This window comes from Hyposmocoma kahamanoa, unplaced genomic scaffold (genome assembly GCF_003589595.1).
Source record: "Hyposmocoma kahamanoa isolate Upper Pololo Valley unplaced genomic scaffold, ASM358959v1 119, whole genome shotgun sequence".
Classification (NCBI taxonomy): domain Eukaryota; kingdom Metazoa; phylum Arthropoda; class Insecta; order Lepidoptera; family Cosmopterigidae; genus Hyposmocoma; species Hyposmocoma kahamanoa.
This window is the reverse complement of record NW_020653409.1, coordinates 2,407,571-2,419,253: the sequence shown is the minus strand read 5'-3', so window position 1 is coordinate 2,419,253 and position 11,683 is coordinate 2,407,571. Positions and strand designations below refer to the sequence as shown.

Genomic DNA, 11,683 nt, shown 5'->3' with positions numbered 1-11,683 from the left:
TGTTTCAAGAACGGGTTAATGTTGTTGAAAAAATATATTACAATAAAGCTCGCAACCAATATAGCATCCAAAGTTATGCATAGCACAGCAGTCTACATATTACAATTGTTTTATTAATTACATTAATTGTTAATACAATTAACTGCCTCTGTGGCCGAACAGTTTCCATGCTGAACTGCCACGCAGAGGTTCTGGTTCCCAGGCCGGGAGAAATATTTGTATGGCCTATATTTATTTATCTCGTGAGTTGGGGAGTCATTTGTGGTTGTCTATGTGTGTCCATGGCACCCAAGGTTTCCTTAGTGCGTAGCTATAAGTGTGTGTGTAACAAAAAATGTTTATCCAACTGGTAACTATTAGTTAAGGTAACAGTTATATACGTTAGACAAACATTTAAATGTTTATATAGGTAGTCATACTTGGGAATGCGCAATAGCTTCAAAAGCTTTTAACTTGTTGTAGTGATAACTAAAGTATACTCTATTTTAAGACATTACTGAAATAACCATAAAATTACGACTTTTTTGTTGTCGAGAATATTTGGATATGGGTAAAAATGGTGGTGAGATGGGGGAAATGGTATATATCATGGAAGGGCCCTTTTGCCTATAACTGCCCAGGGCTGGGCAATCAATAACACTATATGCCCATTACATTGTACCAAAACTTTACTAGTAACATTACATTAAAAAGTAACATATTCTAGTTTATGAATGGCTCTCCTAATTGACTGACGTTTGAATGAAAAATGTGGCCATGCAAACAAATATAACACAAGCAAAGAACAGGCAAAAAGCCGTACATGCTAATAACAAAAATTTGATTATAAATTATAACATTCCTATGGTACTGTAAAAATATTTTAGATTTTTTTTACCTGTAAGGGATCTGGCGGCGACGGCGCGGGGACGTGATAGAGGTGCGGCGGGGGGGTTGGCGTATGCCACGTGACCCCCCGCTCGGACGCCATGTGCGCTTGCGGCGCGCGCGCCAGGAAATTTGCAACCTGCAACTGCATTTTCACTCCTCTTTAACTGACTCCTATATTCAGACTATAATGTACTACTAAATTCCAGGTATTCATAAAAATAATATTTAATTTAGGTTTGATACTAGGCCTACTGACAAATAGTTCTTTACAAAGGCCAATGGCCGATGTCATTTACAATTTGACAAACAGTCATTTACATAGTTTGAATCAGAATTAGAAGTTCTATGTTGTGACGTGAATAATTAATAATCAAAACTGTAAATTATGCCCATTAGTGTTGTAAGTGGTACAATGTAGATAAAGAAGCAACATAACCCACTCCAGTTCCTACCAAAGATCCTAAGATTCTACAGTGTTAGTAGAAAACAAATATTAAAATTATTGTATTGGGAAGCACTGAGCTCAGTACACAAGTGTTATGTTCATAAAAATATAAACATAATAAAATTTAACTAACTGGTTTTAAATTATGTATGAAAATTGAAATTTCTTACATTTCATTGTTCATCAGTACAATAAATCTATTAATCATTACAGAAGGAAGGAATTATCAGTACGAACAAAGGCAAAGGGGAAACCCATAACACCCATACATTTTACTCATTTGGCAGTTAACTTAATGATAATCATTATCTACAACATTATATATAATAAAATTAATCAATTGTTGTTTATACAAAGTATGTAGGACACGTAAGTACGTAAGAATTTAGTAGGAGCAAAAAATGTGTTGCGTCAATAAAGCAGTTTACAAAGAAATAATATTTTACATAATTGTACATTATTTTTATTCTTTACATTACAAAATATTGTAAGGTACCTTTCTGAACTTAACAATACTTCGGCAATTTAACAGCTTTTGAAAACATAATTTTGTAATGTTTAATATGTAATATGATTAATTTTTTTTACAAATCAATAACTGTATGAAAAAAAGATGGAAAACACATATTATCCCATCCCTCCCGTCAAAGTAGCAAAGCCTCTGCATCATCATGTAACTGAGTTGTATTTCTTACATTAGCTATTCATCTTAGGGTCGTATTCCAGAACTCTACTCAATGCTCAAGTCAGGATTTGAGCAGACTTGAGTATGATTTCAAGCACTGGAAATATGACCCCAATGGCAAGGCTTTGAGTATGATTTTCAGTGCTCACTGCAATACTCAAGTCCTGAATCTGAATCTGACTTGAGTATTGAGTAGAGTTCTGGAATATGACCCTTAGACCTTTCATGGTCATCTATTCTGGGTGCTTTTAGACATAACCCTGTTTTTAAAATGAAATATATGTATAAATTAAAAGACAGGTCAGTAGTAGTATGAGTTTATAGTTTACAAGTACAGTCACAGAAAAGCGCAAAAAGCTGTGGTTCAAAAAAATATACAGATTTTTTCAATGACATTTCAAGGTTTAAGGGCATTAAGGCAAATGCAAATAATGCCAAGGATGACTCTACTTCAAGTGAGAAGTGATTGCAGCAGGTGACATTGATGAGTCATAAATAGACAAATTTTCCATGTAACTATTTACAAAAAGGCTGCTTGACATTTCCATAAAAACTTTGGAACAAGTTACTGGAACAAGATTATAGTAAGTCTAATTATAAAAAAAAAATAACATCTGTGGCAAATTTGACAAATCTCAAAGTTTCATATGCAAAATATACCCAAGGTCACAGAACAAAGCAAAGGAGATGTGGAGCCCACTGTACTGTTTGTACACTCATTGCCCTACAATGTCACTCCTAAGTAACTTGTCAATGAAACAGCTGATCTGCTGTATTATTTACATGATAACTGGCGCGCTCCACATCAATAGCGTGTAACATTTTTTAATGATTAGTTTACACTTGTAATAATGTGTCACTTGGTCGTGATTCTCATGAATCTAGACGGCATTAACAATACCATAACGGTTTTGCGCTGTTATGCTACTACGAATAGGTTATGATGAATGTGTATTGCAACAAAACAGGCCAATAAGCACCACCTGCAAGGGGCTCCATCCGGGACCCAGTTGCGCCTGCCGCCCGTTCGGATTGTGCTGCGAGCCGCCGGACATCGTGCACGGGCCGCTCGCGGCGCTACACACAACGCGTGCTCAACTGCCTCGCGCACTCCTCTCAGTCCACCATAACGATGCCGGCAACTTCCAAGCCTTCGCCCGCGTAACTGTGCTGTCTTACGACGTGTACATAAACTTCAGAAATATTTTCAAGAGCGCATGCCACTGAAAACACTTTCCACTGCATACCACAAGTTTCTAGATTCTAGAAATACACGTTCTCACTGTCCACTGTCACTTATTCCGTTGAGAATCAAGTTTATTTCCAGTGTGGTATGGTGTTCACAAATCTGATGCTCGCTTCGCGTGACATTTTGGGCGCATTTATTCCACAAAAACATACACTTTCGCAACACTTCAAGGGTAAATTCTTGTTAAAACAATGATGAACACTGCAGCTTTAAGAAGAAAACTTAGTATGCTGGCGAAAACGACCACGAAAAATGTAAATTCATCAAACTTGAAACAAATTCGTTTTCGACAATGGTGGCCGATTGCAATTTGAAAGCATATGCCGCACCATCTTGTGGAGGAATTTAGAACACTGTCGGTAAAACAGTTGAGCGGAAGTTTATTGTCTATTGTCCGTAAAACAAAAAATCTATTTTTTTTATAATAAAAGTTTTGTGGAAGAGATTTTTGGTACCTTTTACTGCATTCGTTGCATTAATAAACTGTTGTAGTTATTCTGTGTTTTGTATTCTCCTTTGACATGATTAAAAAAAAGTGTTGTTCATGGTTTACCGGTTTTTTTTAATTTAAAATGGTAACACTGAAGCGGTTACCATGACGACGTTTGTTTTGATTGTGGTTGTCCTTAAATGCAGCCGGGTGTTTTCGCTGAAATCTCTTTCATAACTTTTATATTAATCGGATATAGTAATGAATGAAAGTGAAATAACTAAGTTTTTGGTGTCCTTTAGCGGTCAAATAGAGTACATAATATTTCCGGCGGGAGTTTTCGACGACAATTTGTACATTCAGTATGACACCGTATGGGGTGCGGATTGGGAGCCTGTATCAGGACTTACTTTTGGGACCAGCCAAATGGCACAATCTGGCAAGGATCCTGAGAGAGTTGTTTTCAATATGCCACTGGAAATGGTCTTTAGTAGCACAAATGTCTCGGGCTGTAAGTGTTTCTACTTCTACAAGAAATAGTTTTGTACATTTGTTATTTATGTATTATTTTTAACTGAAAAATTGAAAAACTTTTTTAAGGCTTCTGTATGAAGGCATGTACGTTCCACTGGTCTACTCGGGTCTTTAATCGACAACCGATATATTTCGTGAAAAATGTTGAAACATACGTTACCGTACATACCTGTGTGACCTGAAATTTTTAATCGTTATCCTACCTTTTTATCACACTCTTTACTGGTTCCTGGCCACTTTTTCAAATTTTGAATCGTTCACGAATTTCATTTTGTTAGGCTCAATTCACACTGGCGCAGAGTCGAAGCGTCGCGCCGCGTCCTGTTGTTCAATTACAACTCTTGGCGACGCGCGTCGACTCTCGCATTAATGCGCCCGGATCACAGTGTCGTCGGCGTCTGACGCCTCACTGCGCCCAAGTAACTAGACTCCATATTTGTATAACACAAATTTGTACTTTAATAATGGTAAAATAGAGGTGAATATGCTATAGGCGAAAAACACGACGCGTCGCGACGCTTCGACTCTGCGCCAGTGTGACTTGAGCCTTACGTCGTTATCTCCATCAAAATTCTCAAAACGCGAGGACGTATTTATTGTTAAATCATAAAGTTAATTACGTGAAATTTGAAATTAAATGTGGGTGATGATTTATAAGCACGCGTTTTGAGAATTTTGAGAAAGTATATTTAGGGAGTGTTTTATACTAATTGTAGGTACTTTTTATATCGTTTTATTTGTTAAGCCGGCCACATACAGACGGAATTCGATTCGACATTCCGTATATACATCACACACATAAATACATATTTTTTCCATTCGGAATAACAAGACAGTTGAGACACGCGAGGCATTGAGTCCAGATGTTCTAGTAGCGAAAATACTTACGCAATTTAAGACTGTGAGTTGCGGCCCCTCAAAATCTATGGAAGACTTGCATTCGGAACGGCTTTTTCCGTGCGGAGTTCCAAATGCATCGCATGCAATCGGAAATAATTTCGGAACGGAATAGTTGTGATAAGTCCGTGATTTGTACGGATTTGCCGCCGGAATTTCAAGACGAGATTCCGACTGTATGTGGCCGGCCTATGGTCTTTTCATTTCTTCTTTTAAAATAAATTTTGTGGACCGAGCCTTCCCATTCCTTTCGCTAAGACTAGGCTATACCTGCTTTTTAAAGTTTTCCTTCACACTTTTTAGGGCCCCAAATTATAGTAACAGTGCGAGCACAGAATTCGCTAAGCGGAGACTCGCTGCGCGGATACGGGCTCGCATTGTTACCGCCAACGACGGGGCCACGGCGAATCACTGCGTCACTAGTGCGGCCCCAGGCCGCTACATTGCTAGGGGAATGGTTGGCGTGGGTTACAGGACGATACCCAGAGCTAGTTGACCCTAAGATGCTTGCTAATGGCAAAGAGAACTATTGTAAGTAATTATCACATTCTTTGCTGGTTCCAGGGTATTACTGCGTTCCAGTTTTGAAGGGTAAGGGTGCTGGTGACATTATAGGCTCATGGGACCTGTCAACTTATGTCTCAGGGTGACGGGCGCAGTGGCAGTACGCCTCAGATCTTTGCGGTTTAAAGAGCTCAGTGGCACTGCATATATGCAACTGTTATGGACAAGCGTGTAGCTTACCATCAGGGTTGGAAAAAATCATGATAAAAAAAATCCAATAAAGCACGATTTTTTGGAAAAAATCCTAATTAATCACGATTTCTTTTTATTTTTTCATTTTAAAAAACGTAACGTAGCGTAAAACGTAGTCATGTAAAAGGTTAATTAACCGCGGCAAGCTGGTTTTTTTGTTTAAGTATTATAATAATGATATTGATTTCTCAGATGGAACAGACCCTAGTCTTTAAAATATAATAGACTGATTTTTATGTTCATTTCTGTGAAAGAAAATAAAATGAAACACATTTAATTAAGTCACTGATTTTTATTAAAAAACCAATTTTATTTAAATCACGATTTAAATCGCAATGATTTAATCGTGCCAACCTTGCTTACCATCAGGCGTACGACTTCACTTGATTATAAAAAAAACCTCAGCGGTGCAAGCCCGGATTCGAACCCACGACTCTCTACTTGACAGGCGGTAGGTCGAACCATTGGGTTACCACGGTGTTTACTTGTAAGTAATAGTAAGTAAGAACCCGCTTAACTTTGAAACAACTCTTAAATAGATTAACGAAAATTAGAATTATTTAGACCTTGTGCATTTGCAGGATACTTAAAATATTTTTTTGTAATGGCAACGAATTTGAAAAAAAAAGTTTATTTGGAAACCGCAACAACACAAAATGAACTTAAAATATAAACGTATTTACAACTTGACCAAAATGGTGTCTATTTTTTGTGGGAAACGCTTAGTTACACTCGTCACATTTTAAATCACGTATCTGGAATACGATACCGAGTAGACGCTCTAAATTACAGTCATATATAAATTAGTTTTCCATTGTTCCAGTACTACGCACGGAATCCTACGGCAGTATCACCTTAAGTTTGACAATGGTTTCCAAGGACCTGCGCAAGCTAGGCTACGATAACCTGCCACCGCCGTACAGAGCCACCGATATTTGAAATTATAATGAATAAAACATATCTTATTTTCATTTGTAAAGTCATTATCATCCGAAGTTCACCTATTCAGTCCAAATGGCCGAACTACTGCAATTCCGCCTTAAAACACATTTTTAGTCTCTTTTTTCCCGTACTCTTTAGCTGCTACCTCCTCGCTGTACAGGAGTAGAAATTGATTTAAAAAGACGTGCGTAATTAGAAGCCTCTATGTACCGTTTTAAAAAAAAATTCAACCATGGTGTAATAAGGTTAAATGCAAAAGACAACTTTTTAGGGCCCCAATTCATTCAATTCATTCAATCAGAATAGTGCTGGCTTGCCAGTGGCTATAGCCATCGAGCGACTATTCAACGGTCATTGCATTTTTTCAAGTCAAATAATCTTTAATAATACGCATACACTCAACATAGCCCCGCACTAGGGAAACCCTGTGTCGCGGGTGCCATGGACACACATATAGATAACCACAAATTACACCCAAACTCACGAGAGAAATAAATGTAGGCTATACAAATATTTCTCCCGGCCCGGGTATCGAACCTGAGACCTCTGCGTGGCAGTCCGGCATGGTAACCGTTCTGCCACGGAGCAGTTATTACTTTATTTCATAGGTAAGTAAATTACACTTGAAAATGTCATACTGATTCAACTCTACTGCTCATTCGTAGGGCAGATTCTAGAGGTTGGTCTTTGTAAATATACCTACATTTGAATACATTTATCATTACAATATTTAATTTAAACATCTTAGATCGAGGCTACCTGCAAGAGCTAAACGGGTCACTACTACGGATTTTTGTCATTCAAGTACGCAGAAGCTGTATAAAGTTTAAAACGGTTTTACCTTTAGTATAAAGTTTTTGTTTCACTACAGTTTTAAACCTCGTAAATGGCAAATTTTGGATATCAACATATCATATCATACTATATCAACCGGAATCTTATAGAAGCGTTATACATTGCCTCTTAATGGTTATTCGTTATGCAAGGCTGCAAAGTTTTTGTTTGACGCGAGTGCTTGTATTGAAACCTGCGCAAGAGAAGGAACCTAGATCAAAAATAGATTCCTGAGCGTAGCGAGGGTTTCAAGCCACGAGACGCAAAACAACTTTGCTGCCGCGCGAAACACAAGTTTTCACCTCACTATAGCGAGGAAAATGATCTTTCTTTTAAATGCCCCATCGAAATAATCAATGATTTTGCCAATGTCAAGTAAAAATAACTATGTACGGTAGTTTAATATTATTATAAAAGTTATACAAAAAAATGGTGATTTCGTTTCGCCAATATCCTGTAGTTTTTTTCGGTCGAGGAAAATGATAGATGGAAGAAAAGCAATTGAACTTTAAAACATCAGTTTTTAAAAAATAAAAGAAAAAGTTTATCTTCGGATGCGTTCTGAATTTACGCCTCATCAATTTTTATTCTTTCTTGTACTTTTATTTGTGATAATTGAAATCATTTTAGTTCTTCAGCGAATTAAAATAATTTAATAAACACAATTACTTACCATTGCCAATTTATTGTCAACAATAATAAGAATGAAATAATAACAACGGATTTATATTATCTAAATAAGTAATGTACGACAAGGCGCTTATTTGAACGTGTCATTATTTTTTTTTTTCACTCCATCGTCAAGTTGGAATTACAAAAAGCTTTTCTACGCTACCGTGCTAAAAACGCTTTTGCGCGCAGATTTCTAAGGAGAAAGAAAGCCTTTTCGAGATAGTGAGGTGGAACTGAATTTGTGACTTTGTGAAAACGACAGTCAAGAACAGCTAGTTTATTTTGATTCCTCATATTAATGTTATGTCTGTCGCTAGTTTTCATAAAAAAATTAATATTGTACTTAACATCAATACCATTTTCATAAATGTACCTACTGTGACGTTAGTGTAAGAAAGTTAATCTCTTTTCTTGTTAATTTTGTGAAAAAAAACAGCATTTAAGTAATTTGATGGCTAAATTGTTGATTAAACGAAATCTTATTTATTATATACATAGTAATTTCCATGATAGTTTAAGTAAGGCAACATCGATCGTTAGTGATTGAATGAATGAATGCCATCACTGCCATTCCGCTGACATTCCATTGAAACACAATTTTTTTTCAATCCTCTAAGAACTCAACTGCCATTGCAAGTACATTTTAGCAGATTAAAAAATATTATCATAATTGCAATTTAATCTTAGTGAAATGTCGATGGAATTGCAATTGCAAGAAAATTAGCAGACTTGGGGTCCAAGAGCCCTCACTCTTGGACCCCAAGTCTGCTAATTTTCTTAAAGATTCTACTAAGAAAATTAGTCGATATCTTTTTAGGCTAAAGCATAGGAATTATAAAAATTCACATAATTGTGTAATTTCGCCGGCAATAGTGTAAATCCGCTTATGTAGTATTGGCAAAAGGCGCGTAACTGCTCGAAGCCAAATTTTACGAGATAGAGATTTTTAATATTATTTTGTTATTTCAATGGCTTCGACTGAAATTTTTAAAATTTATTTTATATATATATATATATATAATAATTTCTAAAAAGAAAACTTGGTAAGTTCACCATTTTTGCTTAGTCGGAGTTAAATTGCGTTTTATAAGTGATAGGCACACACCTAAGGGCGCCAGGGTTCTTCTTGTCCTACCTTATTAAGTTCATTCCTGTACAGTTTGTCGAGGACCACAGACATACAGACACGCGTTGGCAGACTGCTGACTTATGATCACATGTGGCTTTATTTTAACAAGATAGTACGATTTTTATTGGGGATAATTATTTCCTCAACATTATCAACCCGTTTATAAATACCACTGATGGGCACGGGTGTCCTCTAAGGTGAGTGTTCAGGCCATGGTCTGCCAACCTGGCCCAATGCGGGTTAGGGACTTCACATGTTTTTCGAGGGCTGTGAACCCGACCTGCAGTCTTTACAATGTGTTCCTTCACCGAAAAGTTCATGGTATATCACCCGCGGGACTATGCATGTGTGCATTATTAATTTCAAATTAAGTTTAACACATAAATTTCGAGAATACTCTGAGGTGCAAGCACGGTTTCGAACCCACGAGCACTGTTTGAGAGACGGTAGGTGAAACCATGAGGCTAGCCACGGCTTATTATATGATAATTATATCATAATGGTCAAATTCAAACAATTTTTTTACGGCTTTCATGTTCTTTATTTACAAGATGTTTGCAAGTTACATGGTTATATAATAGGGTGTTCTTATGCTAATGGTACTTGACATGTAACACCACTTTGTTAGCCCATAGGCTTTGTTCTATAGCCGCCTCAAACTATTTCATATTTCAAATTTTCGAGTTGATTTAGACACACTTGACACAGAACATCTGCATTATAATGAATTTGTTTTATGTGAATTGTATTTTATGACATGTAACCATTGACTTACAAATAAACATGTAACTGTAATTTACACAGAACATTGATTTGTTGAAACGAATGACGTTTAAATAGTTTTTTCATTAAAGATCGTGATAAATTCACGGCTACGGTAATTCCATAGTGTTTATACAGCGATGTGCGTAAATATGTACGGAATTACGATTTAATAATCACCGGAAGCGTTTATTTAAAATTTAGAATAATTGACACATTAAACATTTGAAAAAATGGAAAATTATTTTATCAAAATAATACATGATTCAACGTCTACTTATACATATTAATGTATGTGGTTTGTTTGTACGTACGTATGGGAGGACAGAGCTAATGAATAACATTTATTGAACGTCTTTAAAGCTTATGGTAATTGCGCAAAAGTATTCTTACATTTTACCTATTTGTTCACATTAACTTAGTAGGTAAAATTCTCTTCATGTTTACGCAGTTATTATATGAAAGTTTATTAATTTAATTATATTTTATTATTAGTAGCGGTAGAGTTTCTTATGATAGAGTTCGTCCATGGAAGTACTGCTACCTTACATAGTTCTGTCGCCAAGCAGGAATGTGAGCATTACTGCGTGCCAATTTTGAAAGGTAAGTGAAATTACAGGCACATGGGATTTGTCGACTTATGTCTCAGATCTTTGCGATTTAAAGCTCTGAGTGGCACTGCAACTGTTATGGACAGGCGTGCCGCTTACCATCAGGCGCACGAATTGTTCGTCCCATCACTTAATACCATACTTACTTATTTACTTCGGTGGTGCAGTGACCCAAAGTGGGTCTTAGCTTCCGACACCAGATTCTGCCACTCCTCCTGGTCCTGAGCCTGCTCCTTCCGGCCACTAGCACCGAGGTCCTTGAGATATTTCAGGACTTCATCGCTCCAGCAGTACCTAGGGCGTCCGACCGGCCGGCCTCCTTTCAGTTGTCCCAAGTAAGCCCTCTCCGCGGCACGATCTTCTCCCATTCTCTTCACCTGTCCGAGCCAGCGGAGTCACAGCTTTTGTTTCTCCCACAATATTGGGCCCGCACATTAGATGTTCAAACTCAAGGTTCTTCCTTGCCCTCCAGCTCCCATCCTCCCACTTAATATCATAAAAAAAATGTTTGTCTATCACGTCCAAAGCGTTTATTCTTCGCATCAAGTGATCCTGACTATTTTGAACACGAGAATCATGTTAGTAGCAGTAGAGCTCCTTGTGAAAGAGTTCGTCCAAGGAAGTCATGCCACTTCCCTATATCTGCTGCTAAGCAGTAACTTGAGAATTACTGCGTTCCGATTTTGGAAGGTAAGGGTGCTATTACAGGCACATGAGACTTTTTGACTTGTCAACTTATGTCTCAGGGTGACGGGTGCAGTGGTAGTGCTGTTCAGATCTTTGCGATTTAAAGCTCAGAGTGGTATGAGGATTATTTTATAAAACACTGCAAAATTGCAAAATTGTTTTTATTGTTTACTTAAATTT

At 37.1% G+C, this 11,683-nt stretch overlaps 2 protein-coding genes across 2 annotated transcripts in view; one reads left to right on the top strand and one right to left on the bottom strand.

Moving 5' to 3' along the window:
- LOC113239992 (nascent polypeptide-associated complex subunit alpha, muscle-specific form-like) overlaps window positions 1-3,545 on the bottom strand; it is a 9,390-nt gene extending 5,845 nt beyond the window's left edge. Inside the window, exons 1-2 of the mRNA XM_026477184.1 lie at window positions 2,984-3,545; window positions 878-1,012 (exon numbers count right to left, since the gene is read on the bottom strand). Of these exons, the coding sequence (XP_026332969.1) occupies window positions 878-1,012; window positions 2,984-3,055 (207 nt within the window). The 5' untranslated portion in view covers window positions 3,056-3,545. The remainder of the gene's footprint in view (window positions 1-877; window positions 1,013-2,983) is intronic.
- A 331-nt stretch (window positions 3,546-3,876) lies between these two features.
- Window positions 3,877-6,829, top strand: LOC113240067 (B9 domain-containing protein 1). Its single transcript, XM_026477274.1, has 3 exons — window positions 3,877-4,190; window positions 5,414-5,641; window positions 6,690-6,829. Exons 1-3 carry the CDS (start codon window positions 3,941-3,943, stop codon window positions 6,803-6,805), a joined length of 594 nt encoding a protein of 197 aa, XP_026333059.1. The 5' UTR covers window positions 3,877-3,940; the 3' UTR covers window positions 6,806-6,829.
- Window positions 6,830-11,683: the final 4,854 nt, after the last annotated feature.

What these genes read in the sequence shown, in the direction of transcription:
- LOC113240067 (XM_026477274.1), top strand. Translation starts at nt 3,941, where the DNA reads ATGAATGAAAGTGAAATAACTAAGTTTTTGGTGTCCTTTAGCGGTCAA. An exon ending in TAGCACAAATGTCTCGGGCT is followed by an intron (nt 4,191 to 5,413) that starts GTAAGTGTTTCT and finishes CACACTTTTTAG; the next exon opens with GGCCCCAAATTATAGTAACA. An exon ending in TAATGGCAAAGAGAACTATT is followed by an intron (nt 5,642 to 6,689) that starts GTAAGTAATTAT and finishes CCATTGTTCCAG; the next exon opens with TACTACGCACGGAATCCTAC.